General features: G+C 37.4%; 2 protein-coding genes across 2 annotated transcripts in view; one reads left to right on the forward strand and one right to left on the reverse strand.

The window, feature by feature from the left end:
* MOB1B (MOB kinase activator 1B) overlaps positions 1 to 18373 on the reverse strand; it is a 50880-nt gene extending 32507 nt beyond the window's left edge. The window contains exon 1 of the mRNA XM_017655642.3: positions 18219 to 18373. Within this exon, the coding sequence (XP_017511131.1) occupies positions 18219 to 18232 (14 nt within the window). The 5' untranslated portion in view covers positions 18233 to 18373. The remainder of the gene's footprint in view (positions 1 to 18218) is intronic.
* A 296-nt stretch (positions 18374 to 18669) lies between these two features.
* The window catches only part of GRSF1 (G-rich RNA sequence binding factor 1), a 63388-nt gene continuing 62365 nt past the window's right edge, over positions 18670 to 19692 (forward strand). Inside the window, exon 1 of the mRNA XM_073237492.1 lies at positions 18670 to 18802. Coding sequence (XP_073093593.1) covers positions 18701 to 18802 — 102 coding nt within the window. The 5' untranslated portion in view covers positions 18670 to 18700. The remainder of the gene's footprint in view (positions 18803 to 19692) is intronic.

Below are 19692 nucleotides of genomic sequence, written 5' to 3' on the forward strand. Positions count from 1 at the left end.
AACATCACTTCCTTTATAGAAATATTTCCTGACTTTTAATAAAAAACTTTTCTCTTGTGTCTCTGTAGCTTAAAGCCCCTGTGACACTTTCTGTATTTACGTGTCTGTCCTCTTTCAAATGCTCTTTAAAATGAGAGGCCATGTCCTCTTTATTTTTGTAACTCCACTGCCTAGTACGATATCTGGCATTTAGTAGAAGAAAGGGCAGGGATTTGGAATAAAGACCCATTTTAGGTCCTATCTTTGTAACTTGCTAGCTGTGAAATCTTAGACAAATTATACAACCTTTTTAAGCTCAAAACTAAAAAATGTGATATATCATCATCAATTTTGCAAGAAAATTATAACACTTAAATGAGTGTACATTTAAAACACCTTAGTTTTTGAGGTAGCTGTCACACAGCAAATATGCAATATAGAAACTGATAGCTTTAAAATGTTCAATGAAGAAACCAATAAATGGAAATACATCCTGTGCTCATGGATAGGAAGAACTAAATGGCCATCCTGCCTAAAGCAATCTATAGATTCAATGTAATCCCTATCAAAATTTCATCAGCATACTTCAAATTAGTTTAACAATTTTGGAAAGCAATATGAAAGCTCTTCAAAAAACTAAAAATAGAAATATCATTTGACCCAGAAATTCCACTTCTAGGAATTTACCCAAAGAAAATAAGATCACAGATTTAAAAAGACATATGCACCCCTATGTTTATTGCAGCACTATTTACAATAGCCAAGATATGAAAGCAACCTAAGTGTCCCATCAGTAGATGAATGGATAAAGAAGATGTGGTACATGTACACAATGAAATACTATTCAGACATAAGAAGAAAACAAATCCTACCATTTGCAACAAGGATGGAGCTAGAGGGTATTATGCTCAGTGAAATAAGGCAGGCAGAGAACAACAAGTACCAAATGATTTCACTTATTTATATATATGTACACATATATATGTGTGTATGTGTATGTGTATGAATACCAATCCTCACTTTATTTCTTAGTCCATTTAAGCTGCTATAACAAAATGTCACAAACTAGATAATTTATAAACAACAGAAATTATTTCTCATTGTTTTTGGAGGCTGGAAGTTCAAAAACAGCATGCCAGCATTGTCAAGTACTAGTGAAGGCCGTCTTCCAGACTGCCACTTGCCTGCTTCTCAGTGTAACTTCAGACAGTGGTAGGGGCTAGGGAGCTCTGTGGAGTCTTTTTTATAAGGGTGCTAACCCCAATCATGAAGGTGGAGCCTTCACAACCTCCCAAAGGTTTCACCTCCTAATATCATCACATTGAGCATTAGGATTTCAACATATGTATTTGGGTGGGGGACAAAATTAGACCATAGCAATCTTCCTGCCACACTTCTAATCCATAAAGGGTCAGCTTGAAACATAACCTCATCTTGTTTGTTTACATTTTTCTTTCTCTCTTGTGTGCCAAGTTGCGAGTTATTCAAGAATATGGATGTCTTAATTATCCCAGAATCCGCAGTGCCTAACATGGAAAGAACCAACATATAAAAGATTTAACTACAGCAATATGGATTGGAGATATTTCCTAACCCTGACACCAAAATTTCACTTTCAATCTTAGGCCCTTTACAGTCCTGCCCTAGTTATACATTAGCTAAAAAAATATCCAGGTCAATCAAAGCAAGACATCTCAGCAATTCTAAGCAAGCCTCCCAACTGAAGGAGAGGAGAGGGAAGAAGGAAGTAGCTTTTATAGTTTTAATAACTAAACAGTGCAGTTTCCGCTGATAGTTTAAAGTTATTTAACCACACTTTTAAAACTAATATGCACTTCCCTGTAGTAATATGATTACTTTTTCTTTTCCCCCCAAAGTAAAAAAGTAGAATTTCCCCTGGCATCTAGTCCAAACTGCAGCCCATTATAAAGGGTGCAATGAAAGATTGAGTCTGCAGTCTTGGCATAATGGAAAAATCTTTACATCAGATACAGATTTCAAGTTTATACCAGGGCAAAGATTTGCCTACAATTCCTATAGTTCATTATTTGTCATCAAATATGAAGCAGTAATACAATAGGTATCCAATACAATCAGTGACATAGCAGTTCGGTGATCTAAAATTTGCTTTGAAATTAAATTATCATAAACCCACCTGACTAGAAAACACACCCACACACAATGCTAAATAAAATCAGATGGAACTATTACTCCTTTTATACCCTCTTAACTGAACTTTTCTTTTTTCATCAGATATCTAGTTATCCATACAGAATTAATTCAGGGGACATTTTATTCAGAAAGCTCCCCCAGTAACCTAAATTTGGTTAAGGATGCTATCTCTGTGTTCACATAGGAAACTGTCATGTGTCTCTATTTTATAATACACAGGAGTTCCCCAAAGGCAAGATCTGTTCCTAAGTCACCACTGCCTCTCCAGAACCTAGCAGAAGGCCTAAATCAGAACAGATCTTCAATAAACGTTTTTTTGAGTTAAACTGATAAAGGACCCCAGGTCAAAAATGGTAAGGTAAACCAAATTATTTTGACATTTGCTATATTCTCAGCTTATAAAAACAGTCCTAATCATAACAGATATAAGTAGCATACTATACCTGCATAATAGTCTTCAAACTGTTTTAAACTACCATTTGGTAATACAACTGAATAAAGAGAATGAGCACAAGACGTAGAATTGGATGTGCCATGGTACCATCAGGCAGCTAGGCAGACATGAGCAGGTTCCACCCTGTCCTAGACAATGTCTTCCCTATCCCCACTTATCCCCTTGTCACCAGCCTGCAGAACACACTCCAACCGCCTCCTGTTAGGGTTCAGTCTTCTGCCTTTTCAGGGCCAAACAAGATGTACTTCCAATGGGGCTTCCAGACCATGAACACAGGCAGGCTGCAGGCACACTATGACCCAGAGCTATACCTCAGAGTACATTATATTGTACTTACAATAAACTTACATTGTGGTTTTAAGCTCTCCTCTTTCCACTTAGGTACTTATGGGTAAGCACCTGTGCATTAGGAAGGTTATATAACCTAAAACTGTCAATCAATATGTCAACTGAATGATGTCAGACACAGGGAGAGACTTTCCACCATTTAAAAAACCAACCCTAACCTTAATATTGGGGCTGTTTTTGATTTCCAGACAGCCTGCTCTCCACCCTTCTGGAGAGTGTATTTCTGCTTTACTTAATAAATTCCTGCCACTTAAGACTGTTCTGTCTCTTGACTGAATTCTTTCCTTTGAGAAGATAAGGAAACAGCTAACAATATAGTTTAAACTTCAGGGATCCTCAATGGCACAGTCCCTTCCAAGGCGCTGAAAGGAATCCTAACAAGTTCCAATGGTCTGGTCATATGATTCCACAAAAACTGCAAAAGTAGGCTAACTGGAATTGGTTAATACTGCTTTCTCTGACAGCCCCCCTCACCATCATACTTCCTCCTTGGTGAATGCGGTAATTCTGGGCATTTGGCTAAAGGGAAGTTGAGTTGGGTATATATTTAAGTTACATAGGATACATGTAGTTCACAATCACTTCCATGTATGACTACATTATTGCTTGTTTAGGTACAGAAATGATTGCCAAGAATAATCCTATGACACAAGCACTGACTTATCTGATTATCATTTACACACTAATGTGCAGGACCAGAGTCATCTGGATTTGAGACTCCATAAAGTACTGGCACAGATACAAGAACATTGTACTTCATATACAGAAAAGACTTAGTAGAGATTTCCCCAAATTTGACAACGATCTTTAAATATTACATCACCTTACCAATAAAATGAGTTAACTGTCAATAATAACAAGCGCATTTTGATCAGCCATGCTGGAAAAAAAAGTAAATAATCTTTCTATTCTAAGAAAACAGGAACCCCATTTTTACAAATTGTTGACATTAAGAAGGTGTGGTCAAAAAGTATGCAGCCAAAAAATGTAAGTAAAATAAAGTAGTAAGGGATCTAAGGCAGTTAACTAATAAAAATGTTATTTTCTATACCTTGTGATGTTCAGTGACTTTGCTTTACCAAATTTGTAATGTTATAGTTCTTTTCTCATTCTAAATATTTACTTTGCCACCTAATTTTGTATGCATGATTTTTTATTCATTTTCTCAAGGAAGGCCCCTAAATATGGATTAGTCTATGCACTTGAAGACTCACTGAAGAGATTCACAGATGGAAAATTAGAAGTTACAGCCTGATATAACTGATTCTCTCAGTTGTTCACAAAACTGCTCTCGACCATCCAATAAAGAACTAACCATGCCTTCTTTCCAACATGCCTAAGTACAGATCTTTTTATTCAACGACAATTTGTATTCTACAGTGTATTCTTTTTCTATTATATACTGACCATAACAGAAAGCTTTGATTAATATTTATAGAATAATTTGTATTAAAGTTCAAAACTATGGTATTTATAAGGAATTCAAAGCATTAAATTAGTATTCTTAAGAAAATAAATAAGTACATGTTGATGCCCAGAAAAACTGATAAAGTGTCCTGGAAAATGGGAAAAGCCTTTATTCCTTTTACTTACTGGAACTACAGGAAGATAATGGAAACATGAATACAAAAATTATGAATAATTTTCTCCTATACAGCTAATTTCAAATACAGCTGATTGTTTTTTGTTTTTAAATAAAACAGAGATCATTCCTGATTTGGAGATAAATTTTAACCAATGAATAATTAAGGTAAAAGACATGAAAGACTTAAGTAAAATTTGCTAAAGCATACTTGAGAAGCATAAACTGAATAATCTGTAATATCAGTGAAGATTAATAATAAATAATAATAAAATAAAAGATAGTTCCTTGCAGCTCAAACTTGGATTAACTTGTTTTCCTGAAAAAAAAAAATGAGCTATGAAATGTTAGCTGGAAAAAGGACTTTTAGGCTATTTACTAATATATCCCAGGAACAATGACAACTCAAAAAACATAAAGTAGTTAAATGCAGTGATATAATTTCCTTTTACTTGGATACCACACAACTGTGGATACTTAACAGAAAATGGCAATAAAATGGATTAGTACTTATAAGAAGACATTTTGAAGAGTAATGGTTGAAGATGGTGGGCTGAAAATACATACTAGCTTCCACTCACTACTCAAAGTGATAATAAAGTGAATTTTTAAAAAATCATAATCCTTTAAGGATAAAAAAATGAAAGAAGAGACAACAACAAAATCATGAAAATGATAAAGTAGGTGAACAAAAACTGAATTAACATACCTAAGGAAACCTCATCCTATACTTAGAAGCAACCTAATTTACGCCGTAGATTCCACAAAAGGTTCAGGAATCAGTAGAAGTAGGATAATCTGACAGAGGGAATGACAATGGAACAAGACTTTCAGTCTGTTTAAGGGGTTACACACCTAGATCCCCACTGCAATCTACACGGTGGGCTTCTGTACTACCCGCTTTGTGAGGAAAAACTAGAAGCTGAAGGTTTACTATCAAAAGGGCAAGCCAGAGAGGGTGTCTGGCTTGGGGAGAAATAGGCACAGTTGCAGCAGACATACCATACTTAATACTGGGAGATTAGAGGAGTTGGGAGGTATCAATGTTGAGATCCCTGGCCTCTTCCCCCAAGCAGGATCCCAATCTGAGCCAGGATAATAATCTCCAAGTAAAGACCATAAGGGTTTTTTCTGGCAAATATGACCGTACCATGTATAAAGACCTAGAGAGGATATTTATACCAGAAGTTCTTCAGGGAAACAGCCCAGCCATACCATACTTCAGGGAAGTCCACAGTTGACATGCCCTCCTCACACATGCATACAGATTCCAATTAGCTTTTTAATTCTCCTACTTGTAAATAAAAGCAGAAAGCAAAAGGGTTACTAGACACTTGAGGGAAGCCTCTAACATGAAAGAAGATACCAAAATAGACAGAAAAAGCAACTGGAAGATAAACAATGCAAAAGAATAACCCCCCTACACACAAACAAACAAACAAAAAACTATTAATATCCTCAAGTGACAGAAAAAAAAATTTGTTTCATGAAGAAAGGAGAAACTAAACAGGACTCTTGAATTTTTTTTTAAATGGCAGCAAAAATGAAAAACAGAAAGAATAGAAAATAAAATTGAAGTAATCCCTCAGAACACAAAGCACAAAAAACAAAGAGATGGAAAAGGAGAAAAAAGAGAGTTAAGGTAGTCCAGGAGGCCCAATATCCAAGTAATGGGAAATCCAGAAAGACAGAACAGAAAAACAAAGAAATATTTTATCAATAAAATACTTTATCATGGAAAAACATCAGGATATTTTCCCAGAATTGAAAATATCTTTTTAGACTGAGAGACCACCAACAAAGGGATGAAACAGACCTATACCAAAAGATGCAATTATAAAATTCCAGAATAAGTACAAAAAGAAGATCCTACAATAGTCCAAAGGAAAAAAACAAGTTTCATATAAAGAATTAGTTATCATAAAGGCACTTGGACTTCTCAACCATATAAATTAAAATTAAAATTCTGTGGTATTATTTACAACCTAGAACTGTATACTCTGACATAGTAACAAGTATGAAGATAAAATACATTTCTAGATACACAGGTCTCAAAATATTTACATTCCACTTACTGTTTCTAGGGAGCTTTTAGAGTATCTGCCCCACCAAAATAAGGCAGTAAACCAAGAAAGAGGACATAAGATCCAAGAAACAGGAAATCTGACCCAAGAGCAAGGGGAATCCCCAGAAAGAAGATAAAGGGAGATTCCAAAAATAACAGCTATACAGCAAGACTAAGTAACAACCAATACAGACTGGAGCACATCAGAAAGCTCCAACAGACACCGAAGGCAAAATAAAAGAATGTGAATGTACTTGAAGGTTAATTGGGGAAATGTTTAGGATTCAGAGTATTGAGTACACATAAAATAAGACATTCCAGAGACAGTAAAAAGCTATTTAGGAAAGGAAGTATATAATTATATTGTCTTGATTGTCTCAATTGTCAACAATGTTTATATATCTTATTCTCAGTATTAACTATACTGAGAAGCTGGCAGGATGGGAAGTATGTATATACATAGTTTGGTGGGAAGGTGGGGGGATATCCTCTTCTTCCATAATGAAAGTTAATCCCAATAGCCAAAACAATCTCAAGAAAGAAGAATAAAGCCTGAGGTATCACACTCCCTGGTTTCAAACTATACTATAAAGCTACAGTAATCAAAACAGTATGGTATTTGGCATAAAAACAGACACACAGATCAATGGCACAGAAAAGAGAGCCCAGAAATAAACCCACACATATACAGTTAACTGATTTACAACAAAGGAGGTAAGAATATACAATGGGAAAAGACAAGTCTCTTCAATAAATAGTGCTGGGAAAACTGGACAACTACATGCAGAAGGATGTAACTAGATCATTGTCTTACAACATATACAAAAATTAACTCAAAATGGATTAAAGACTTGAATATAAGGCCTGAAACCATAGAATTCCTAGAAAAAAACATAGGTGGTAAGCTCCTTGACATCAGTCTTAACAATGTGTTTTTGGATCTAACTCCAAAAGCAAAGGAAACAAAAGCAAAAATAAATGAGATTACATCAAACTAAAAAGTTTATGCCAGCAAATGCAACTATCAACAAAACAAAAAGGTAACCTACTAAATGGAAGAAGATATTTGCAAATCACTTATCTGACAGGAATTAATATCTAAAATATATAAAGAACTCACTCAACTTAATAACAAAAAATAATAATAATCTGATTAAAAAACAGAACCTGAACAGACATTTCTCCTAAGACATACAGATGGCCACCAGACACATGAAAAGATGTCCAGCATCACTAATAATCAGGGAAATGTGTATCAAAACCAAAAGGAGACAGAACCTGATACATTTCAGTATGGCTATTATCAAAAAGACAAGAAATAACAAGTGTTGGTGAGGATGTGGAGAGAAGGGAATCTTTGTGTACTGTTGGTGGACATGAAAACTGGTACAACCACTATGGAAAACAGTATGAAATTTTCTCAAAAAATGAAAAATAGAACTACCATATGATCTAACAATCACACCATTACCTATACAAAGAAAATAATACAAATTTGAAAAGATACATGCACCTCTCTATTTTTTGTAGCAATATTTACAACAGCTAAGATGTGGAAACAACCTAAGTATTCATTGGTGGATGAATGAATAAGAAGCTGTGGTACACACACACACACACACACACACACACACACACACACACACACTGGAATACTACTCAGCCATAAAAAAGAATGAAATCTTGCTACTTGTGACAACATGAATGGACCTTTAGCACATTATGCTAAGTGAAGTAAGTCAGACAGAGAAAGACAAACACTGTATGATCTCACTTATATGTGGACTCTAAAAAAAAAATACAAAAATACAAACCAAAATCCAGACTCATAGATAGGGAATAGAGGTGGATGCCAGAGGAGAGAGGAGTTGTGGGGATCAGTGGGGAGGGTGCAAAATGGGTGAAGGAGATTAAGACGTACGAACTTCAGTTATAAAATAAGTAGTAAGTCATAGGGATGAAATGTACAGCATGAGAAATAGTAATGTTTTATTAGCTTCGTATTGTGACAGATGATAACTAGAGTTACTGTGGTGATCATTTCACAATGTAGACAAATGTTCAATCACTATGTTGTGGTACACCCAAAACTACTATAATACTGTGTGTCAATTATACCTTAATAAAAAAACAATAGCTAATGCCTAGAAATGAAAAAAAATCAATTTGCCTAACCTACACAATGGAGAAAGTATTATACTGCAGAGTATTTTCAAGGATTAGAAACCAGAAAGTAAAATTCTAATGCAATGACTGGCATAAAGATCAATAAAAGCCATCCACTCAATATCTATTTCACATGAAATAGCAGAAACCTTGATTTTTGCAGTTGTGTATCCTGGGCTGGAATCCCTGCTTTGCCGTGTACTAGTTATACTAGTTGTGTGACTTTTGCTAAGCTACTTCATCATTCTTATTGCAAAAAAAAGAAATCATACCATCTACAATGTAAGCTGCTTCTGATATCTAAGTGATATGTATAAAAATATAGAGCACCACCTGATATATAGTCAGTGCTCAATAACTGATACCATTTAAGTATATGTGCACCATCTCTTTAACCTTTGTTGCAAAGGCCTGACAACTGACATAAGCTCAATTATATCACATATTGTACATTTTTAACAAGCAACTGTAAAAAGAGTGGTGTCTTGCCAATGGATTTCAGCCCCAGGCAAGTTCACTGTGGATGCAATGTGACCAAAGAAATGACAGTAGAACATTCTTGGGGTGAAAGGGTTATACCCAACTTTATTTCCACAGTGGCAGGTCAGTCACTAGAGTTACTGTGTGTCTGTATGCAGCAAGCTGCTCTCTGCCTTTGGGCCTCTCTCTACCCGCACAGCCATCTCGGTCTCTGTCCTCAGCGCTGCCACCACTCCAGTCTTGTTTCTGCTCTACTGCAGCCTTGCAGCCCCGCCACTGTGTCACCCAGAGCACTGGGCAGAGCTCTTTATATAGAGTCAATAACAATGTATTGCCCACACGTGTGTAGTGAGCCAGCCAACCAGGGCCAAGCGAGAATCCTGGACATAGGAACCTTCACTTTATACACAAATGGAAAATTATGTAATGTCAAAAATATAACTAACATAATAAGACACTTAGAATTCTTGACGTAATCAAGATTAGTCTCTTAGAATTTGTTTATGCAATTGACAAAGTTTGGCCTTAGAAAACAGTAAGATCCCAGAGTCTCAACTGGCTCACCTAAAAATAGGACACTGAAATACAATTGTTTACACACCAAAAAAACCGCTAGATCTAAATTATCCAGAGATTTGATCTCCTCCTTACCAATTCCACAAGTCACCATACATCTTCTCAAACACTATTAGGAAGAAATGCTGCATGTTGCCAAATACAAAACAGTTCCTTTATAAATAAGAAAAAGGCACACAAATACAATGATTTTGCCCAACTACATAAGTTCTGTACTTACCACCACATAAATTCTAAGTCCTATCTCTTTGAGCCTGACTTACAGGGTCCTACACAGGTTCTAGACATACTCTTTTAGAGGATAACTGCAGATCACAAGAATAAATGGATTATTCTATAGAGGAATTGAAACAAATATTTATTTTATTCAGGAGTGTCTCATTCTTCCTTTCTGTTCAGAAGCAAGGGTTGTCTATCATTCAGATCACCTGAACTTTTTTTAAGCATGAGCTTATAGTACCCAACACAGGCCAATCATGATTCCTCTAAATGAAGGTAAACAAAACAGCTAATCGTTATCACTGTGCTACCTGGAAAGCCCCTGTGAAAATAATACACAGAGGCAGTCAAACCTGGAGGTACAAGGCAAAGAAGACTATATAAACTCCAGAAAAGCTAGAATAAAAAAAAATAGCCTAATCTAAAAATCTAAACTTTAAACTAAAATCTAAACTTTAATCCTAACACTATCAACTGCTAAAGTGACATTTCACATCATATAGGACTCAGCAATATTCCCCAGTGCAAGGAATTGGAATTCAAATATGGCAATTTAAAACTAAGGATAACACTCTACTATTCAACACAGTACTGGATGTCCTAGCCATGCCAATCAGACAAGATAAAGAGATAAAAGGCAGGCAAATTGGTAAAGGAGAAGTTAAAGTGGCACTATTGGCAGATGACATGATATTATACATAGAAAACCCTAAAGACTCCACCAAAAAACTATTGGAACTAATAAATGGATTCAGCAAAGTTGCAGGATAGAAAATTAATACACAGAAATCTGTTGTGTTCCTATATACTAACAACAGACTAGAAGAAAGAGAATTAGGAAAACAATTCCATTTACAATTGCATCAAAAAGAATAAAATACCTAGGAACAAACCTACCAAGGAGTTGAAAGACCTATACTCTGAAAACTGTAAGACACTCATTACAGTTTTCAGAAATTAAAGAAAACACAAGTAAATGGAAGTCTGTCCCATGCTTATGGATAGGAAGAATTATTGTCAAAATAGCCATCCTGCCCAAAGCAATTTACAGATTCAAAGCAATCCCTATCAAAACACCAACAGCATTTCTCAGTGAACTAGAAAAAATAATCCTAAAATTCGTAAGGATCCAGAAAATACCCTGAATAAACCAAAGCCATCCTGAGAAAGAACAAAGCCGAGGGTATTACTCTCCCTGACTTCAAGCTAAACTACAAAGCTACATTAATCAAATCAGTATTATACTGGAACAAGAACAGACCCATAGGTCAGTGGAACAGAATAGAAAGCCCAGATAAAAATCTACACACATATGGTCAATTAATATGTGATAAAGGAGTCATGATTAAACAATAGGGAAAGGACAATCTCTTATCTACATCTATAAAAAGCACACAAAAAATATCCTTTCTAATACCCAATACCACAACACTGAACTATTCTCACCAAATTTCAATTTGAGAACAACAAAAGGACTTAGGCAGAGAGATAATAGTAGCAATAAAAGAGAACTCAACCTTTTGATTATAAATAATAACAATAAGGCTACTTGGCTATCAGGTACTTAGACTACTACCCAAATAATGTTTGGTTATCTTCAAACTCTTGCTTTTAAGTTCTAACCTCAGAAAATCAGAATATCACTTATAAAATAAATATACAGAAATTGGCTATAATTTAAGTAATCAGAAATGATGAATATGCTTATAAAAAATTACAGCTGCTAGCAATCATCTACTGTTAATATATGACTAATGAACTAGATATCACTGCTGTACATAACAATTTATTGAGTTAGGTCTTTTACATTCAGTTCTCTGTCCCAACATGTGTGAGGTATTGGTCAGAAACAGAGGACTCATAGAAAAAAAAAAAAAGTTAGATTACTGTCACACTTTTACCACATACAGGGAGTCTCAGACCACTTTCATCATTCATATGGCTGAAGCTCAGGAGGGCAGTAAAGGTGTCTGGATGAAAGCCAGGACCCAAGCCACAAAGAGAGTGGCCAGGAAGGGTTAGGAGGATGGCTACATACAGAGGTCTGAGCAAACAAGTATACTGAGGATAATGGGAGCCAATTTTCTCACTGACAGAGTTAGTGAAAAACATGTTAAAGGAGGAAGGCTAGAATAAACCCTGTGCTACTTGGCTTGGAATTGGCAGGTATTCATGTGAATTCATTCAATATATGGCTAGATATAGAAAAAAACATGGGTGTAAATGTGTGTGGGTATGCCATTTCCAGCACTGTCCAACAAGAGGGCCTGGGAGAACCAACATACCTGTAGTAATGAGCTCGCCCATCACCTAGATTCTCATTTCTAAATGCTATTCTCCTCAGAGAACAACCAAGGCTCTTAGAGAAATGGCCAGATCGAGGGCTGCAGAGAAACTATAAGATAAACCTGGAGCATCTGGCTGTGCCAGAAAGCAAGAGAATGCTCAGAGAAAGACAGGACAAGTCAAAGGGACACAGAAGCCAGCCTGAATAGGGATCCCACTAGCCAAAACAGAGACAATTTGAGGACCAAAATAAAAAATGGTGGTTATAGAGTCTATGTGATCAAACTACTATAAAAAAAAATAACAAAAAAAAGAAGGAATAAGTTCTTTATTATAGTAAAAATGTCAAATAGTAAATATAAAAGTAATGACAGAATTAGAACATTGGCAACCATCATAGTGATAATTTTAGACAAGAAATATCAAAGGACATTAAAACTAGTGGGTGAAAATGGAATGAGGAATGAGATAGTTAGTCTCAAAATACCTCCCCACAAAATAGTTAATTCTAAAAGGAAAAAAAGATGTAATAACTTTACACTGGAGAATTTTGTAGACATTTTAATTAAAGAATCACCTCTAATAATAGACAAACATACATAATATGTACCTGATGAGATGCTGTAAGAAAAACATGTATCACTTCTGTGATATTTTGGCCCCAAAAGCATAACCAGGTCTAACCACAAGGATGCATTAGACAATTGCAAACCGAGGATTATTGTACAAAATGACTGTCCTGTAATCCTCAAAAATATAAAAATGCTATTTTCCTCAAAGTCAAGAAAAAACTGAGGAAACATTTCAATTTGAAGAAGGCTACAGACATTAAACAAAACTGGTTTATACCACATGACTCATGACTAGATCCTTTTGCCAAGGATGACTTTATTAGAGCTAAATGGGGTCTCAGGATAGGGAATGTGCAGGAATCTTTGCAACATTTCTAAAAATTTGAAGATCTTTCAAATAAAATTTAAAAATCACTTCTGCAAATGAAAAATGTTTCACAGCTACACTTACAGTTTAATTAAACATGCTGGAAAAGATGGCTTTTATTTAACTGATAAACAAAAATGGGTGTTGTAACACCTGAAACTAATATAATGTATGTCAATTATATTTCAATTTTAAGAAACGGGAAGGTGAGAGGAAAAGGAGGGTTAAAAAAATTCACTACAGAACTTAATTTAACATTCCTAAAAGGTACATTTTTTTCATATTTCTCAAGAAGTAACAAATAGCAATTCTGCCTCAATACCTCCTAATCAAATATACAATTGAACAGATGGACTACCTATGCTTTCATAATTCAGAAACTCCAAAGGTACAAAAACTCTGCAACTACATCAAGGAAAAAAGTCAGCAATGGTAAAATCACCACATAGTAAATATTTTGCACTCAGTAATGTAAAACAAGAACAATCCTTTATCAGATAGGAAAAGTAAACTAATGCCAGCCAAGTATCTGCAATTTCCAAACCTACAGTTCTAGAAAGATGACCACACCTAATTTCCACCCCCTTCCCAACAAAAAATCTATATTAAACCAGGCCGTCAGATAACGAACTGTTGAGATAATAATACTTGGTCAACAGCCACCCAAAATGATGTTGAAGGAAGTACATTTATTGATACAAAAAATTCACATGTGAAAAATGTGGTCTATGTACAGCAGGAATCCACTTGCGTATTTTTAAATATATAAAAGAAAAACGTGACAGAAAAGATTAGGAAGTATATTGCAAAATATAAATAATAGTTATTTCTGAACATGTGATTATGATTTTTATTTTATCATTATTTTGTGATTTCTCCAACATGTGTATTATTTTTACACTAAAAATGGAAGTCAGAATAATTTTAACATATTATTTAACTTTAAAAGTTTCTATTTATTTACTCTTCCAACATTATATTCTCGGTGACCCTTGGAAAACCATCCCAACAGTATGAGGTATTAGTAATTATAAGAATTCTCTTAAAAATAAGGCCTATCTGAATACCACCTTTTTGCATAATTATATCAGTTATAGATAAGGCAGTATCAGGCAGGATCTCTGGATCTAGACTGCCAGGATTCAAATCCCAGCTACATCACTGACTGGATACATAACTTTGAGCAAATTATTTAACATCTCCTTACCAGTTTCTTCATCTGAAAATGAGGTTTCCACTACTTACTGAACTGAGTTATTTAACATAACTAGTGCCTAGCATATAGTAACCACTTAGCAGACTTTTAAAAAATTATTAACTTACTTTACAGGTGAGGATGCTGAAACACTAAAATCAGTTAAATAAGCCTGAAAACAAAGATGTTGGGATTTTTTGGAGGGGGGAATGCATGGGAGGGAAGGTAAGAGAGAAGACAGAGAGAAAGGGACAGATACATATAACCACAGCTAAAACCCTGGGTTTTCTTTCTTAAGTTGCTATTCAAATGGAAGTTCCCTAGCATAATGCTCAATAAATATTCCCTTCCTTTCTTCTCTCCTTTCTCAACCTATATCTTTGTTTGTTCCTATACAGCAATAGACCTGGTTTATATTCATCACATCCCTAAGCCACCTTTCCTACAGACTTCCATTTTAAAGTTAACTATATGTGTTTTAACTCTGTCCCAACCAAGTAGCCTTACATTAGAAATTACACATTGGTCTTTTCCAAGTCAATTCCATCACTCAGAGAAGACCTGCAATTTAAAAATGTTAAACTTGCATAGGACACTCATTCCCTTTTGAGTTGATTGTTAAGAACTCACTCTGGTCCTAAATTTCCTTAATTTTATATGCATATAATGTCAAGAGAGGAAAAAGCCTACATCAAGAGACCTGTGTTCCAATTCTACCCAGGCCAATAATTAGGCTAGAACCTGAAGTTGGTGATTTTGCCACTTTAACAAAAAATAGGTGAGTAAGCTATGTTACTAATAGACCCATCTAGTTCCAAAATTCTGCAGCTCTTGGACAAATTTGAAAATGAACAATTCACAATTTCATGGCTTCATGATAGTTCCTGATTGTGGAATTGTTTCCCAGTTTCCCCACTCTTGTAGAAAACTCTTCTGACACCTTCCATTAAATATCTATCGCTTCTTTTATGCAACCTTCCTCCAGCCCAAATAAAACGAGCTGCTCCATATTCTCTGAACTCCCACGATTGTATTATGTCTATTAAAGATGCTTACTTGCAAGGTGCCTGCCATCTCTGGAGTTCCACATCTTGTACAATGCCTAGCACACAGCAGATGCTGAGCGTGTTAAAGATTTGTCTATAAAGTTAAATTAGGTTCCTGTAAAGTTCCCACTTGCACCATCAGAGTTTAGCTTAATTATACAGAGCTAAATTTGCAGATAGTTAGATACACAGAGACCAATTTGCAGCACCACCAAAGCTTTGTCCCACGGACTACAAAACTTTTCTGAGCATTTGTACAAAAGCGACACACAGGTAACACTACTGCAAATTATCTGGGCAACCTCTGGGGATTGCCCAACCTTATCTACCCTACCTCACTATCCAAAAACCTCTTTACCCTGGTCTCCTTTGTTCCACAGCACTTACGACCCCCTACTATACCACATAATTTACTAATGATGTTCAGTGTTTATGGTCACGTACCAGAATATAAGCTCCACTAACATAGGAATTTTCAATTGTTTTGTTGATAAGTAATACCAAGTGCCTACATAAGTGCAGTGAATGATTTTCTAAATCAATAATTCTCTCCTGCTATCTTAAAGCCTGAGAGACTTATGAGTCATCACCTTCATAACCCTATCTCACATGGCTCTTATTTCCGTGGTAGAGTAATCTTACAAGTAAGCTTCTAAGAACTGGAGGAAAATATTTTTTTTTTAATTCCTAAACTGCAACTCTTATTTTCTTGGTTCATCTGTGGGTATAGAAATAATATTCAGGAAACTATACAAAATAACAATTAGATGAAATAACCAAAACTTTGTTCTTTCACTTGTGATAATTATTTCTATCTGGGAGGTCTTCACTTTGGATTTTAAACTGCTGATGAAACAAAAACCCAAACTAAAAATGTTGAATATCTGGATTTTTTTTTTTTTTTTTTTTGCCATTGGATTGGCAAACACATGGGCCAAAATATACCAGGAACTTATTTACTGTGACCTGCCTGAAAAATTGTGCTCCATATAATACAAACCCTCTACTGTGCTATAGATGTTAGTTATGGCAAGCTTTTTCTTCTGCAGCTAATATGTTTTGAGAGAAATGAACTTATCTACCTCATTTCTGTAATTATCAAATACTGAGCCATGTAAAAATAGGATACCATTCTATTTGTATTCATAAAATACCCCCAAAACCTTTTCCATCTCCTAGTTTCGGCTAAATATGGTTCTTCTCTGCTTTCAACCAAATAAGCTATGAATTCCAAGAAACGCCAGCCCATCGCAGCACTCATGGACATCATCTACATTGCTGTTTCAAAGACAGCTTTTAAATTCTTGAAGAAATCAAACATCAACAATGTAAAATATATTCAAGATGAGAAACTTCAAGCTGAGAGGCCTGGATGTCTTTATTCAAACAAATAGGAAACAGACTTTTATGGAGTCACCCATTCCTCTCATTTAACACAACCCTACCTGACAAACTCAGAATTAACTCCTTAGATGAGTCTAAGAATGAGATTTCACAGCTCTAATGTGTTAGGCAGGTTGACACAAGTCAGACCTCATGCATGAGAAGTATTAGCAAGTCTGCCTGCCAGTTAGCCTCCTGTCATCACTCAGTTTTGCTTAAACACCCTTTAAAATAGATTTTGTTTTAGATATGAACCTGTGAAAATAAGGGTTGATTAAATTACTAGGATTTAGCTGCCAATGTGATGACCAAAAATTAGAGGAGGAGAAAAAAGAGAACTGGAAACAGAAATGCTATCTGCTATTGTTGTGGAGAAAAACGCTATTTTCTACATGGGGTGGGTTTCAATCTCCAGGTTTTTACTAGCTTTCTACCCATTAAACATAGGTGAATCAGAACTAAGCCTTCAAAAGCCACAAAGAGCCTTCAAAAAAGGTCCTGTTGGGGAAGAACCTGAAGCTTGTACGCAGCCTGCATACCTCCGTCTGGTCATCCCAACACTTGTCTGCAATAAACAGTAAGTGAAATAATGATCAGCACTAAATGTGACGTTAAGTTGGCATTTACAAATTATTTGAAAAATAACTCCCCAGTGGACCCAATCAACCCAGGAACCCAGACCCCATTTGGTGGTTGTCTAAAAAGACAAAGCCCATAGTCAGGGGAAGCACGTTGGGTGCAAGGGCGCCTCGGGGAAGTAAGGAGCTGCCCCAGACCTTAAGACCCCAGGCTGTCATCAGCACATTCTGAGCCGCAAGCAGGGTCGTTAATTTACATAACTGTGTTACACCCACAAGACTTGTCACCCCAATTTCCCATTCCTAAACCCAAGAGGTAAGTTAAAAGGGTCCTGGTATGACGGAAGACAGAAAGTACGTTCCGTCCTCCATGCTTGGGACCCAGAAATAAGCAATGGGCAGGCAGGATGGAGACAGACGACCCCGCACGCCAGGGATCAGGAGGTATCTACGTAGAGCGTGCAAACCAACCAACCCAAGAGATGGGCGAAGAGAAGGGTTGTGGTGATGGAGAAATGCCGACGCAGGCACCGGCGTGTCCGGGCTTGAGTTCCGGGAAGAAAGAGCCTCCGTGGGGGCCGGTGGATTCCAAGCGTGCTTGCAGCGGGCCGCGGCAGCGGCGGCTGCGGTCAGGCAGCGCGAGCGCTGGGGGCAGGTTCCCGGGGAGCTGCCCGGTGGGAACGCCCGGCTGGGGCGGCGCGGCCCAGGTCGCCGGAACAAAGCCGGCGCGCGAGGGGGCTGGCTACTCACAACAAGAAGCTCATGTCGGCCGCGGCGTGGGCTGGGGGCTCGGCGGTCCTAGGCCTCGGGCGGAGGGGGCCGGGGGGGAAGAGGAGGACGCAGGCGAGCGCCGGCTGTTCCGCGGCGGCAGCTAGTTCGGCTTTGCTAGTTCCTAAGGCAGGCAGAGGGGGCGGAAGTGGGAAGCGCACAGCCAGAATCACTCAAGAGGAGGGGAAGGAAAGGGAGGTGGGGACAGGGCGGCCGGCCCACTCCCGAGAACCGCCGCCACAGCTGCCCAGAAGCTCCTCCGGCTCCTCCCCACAGGCCCCCGCTGCCTGAACCCCGTGTACTCTCGCGAGATAGGCGCGCGCCCACCCCGCCCCGGCTGCGGCCCGAGCCCCTCACGTTCTGGGCACTTGCGGCCCCGGACCACGCCCGGTGAGAGGCTGGGGCCATCGTGCCGGCGGCGGCCTGTCCACCACCGGTTGCGGGGCGTGACAGAGCTCTCCGAGATGCTTACCTGGGTTTCAGCGGTCAGGGAAGAAGTGGGCTTCTACAACGGATGTCAGGGTCCTGCAGTGAGGGATGGAATTGCCACCAGAGTTCTGCCCACTGTGAGTGCCCAGCAAGGGATGATGAAAAGTTATGGAGTCTCTGTGTTGGTATATAAAAACAGAAGGGAGTTTCATCTGGTTGGGATGATTTCGATGTGGTTGTGCCAGAAGAGAGGAAAGGTCTAAATGGGTTTTCAAGGCCCCTGTCGTTTTATGGGCATATCTTAAAGACCCTGAACTAGAAGATAGATGGTCAGGGTCCATCACTGTGAACAGGCAAACTAGGCTGTCCGCAGCATCTGGAAAAATTATGATGACATAGTCAAGATGGAGCATTCTGAAATAGATTATAAAATTTGGTCCCATTAACTATTTAAACGCAAGACCCTCTATATGGGGGACTGAATCGTTTCTAGCTTATATAATGTTTTGTGCATCAGAGTGCCCAATAGTTATAATGGATTTACTCCCCATAAAGGATTAATCCCCAATGCCCCTAATGAAGCCTTCCACAGCATTATCAATTTGGGTAACCATTTATTTTACACGAGATGTCCATCTTTACTCACACCACCTGTCAAATCCACAAGTTTTCTGAGAATATGAGTAAAACTTGACTATGTGCAGCTATTAACCCACCTTGGGCTAAAAGCCTTGAAGGAGGTGCCAAAATGAAATGTATTCTATTGAATTTATGCACTTAGTTTGGCATGTTGGTAAATCAAACCATTTTTAAAAACAGAAGGAATATTGGAATCCTGACACTATCTCAAGAACAGCAGAGTCACTGGAATAGTTTGAGAAGACTTAAATGATCAAAAGATGTGGGAAATGAGGGGGAAGGGATGATTTAATGAAAATAATGTATGTATGATATAAAAGCCTGTGTTGCAGATCTTGATATGGTACTAATTTACTATATAATTCCTTAAGGATGTTTTAAAAATAAG

The sequence above is a fragment of the Manis javanica genome, chromosome 5 (assembly GCF_040802235.1).
Source record: "Manis javanica isolate MJ-LG chromosome 5, MJ_LKY, whole genome shotgun sequence".
Lineage (NCBI taxonomy): Eukaryota > Metazoa > Chordata > Mammalia > Pholidota > Manidae > Manis > Manis javanica.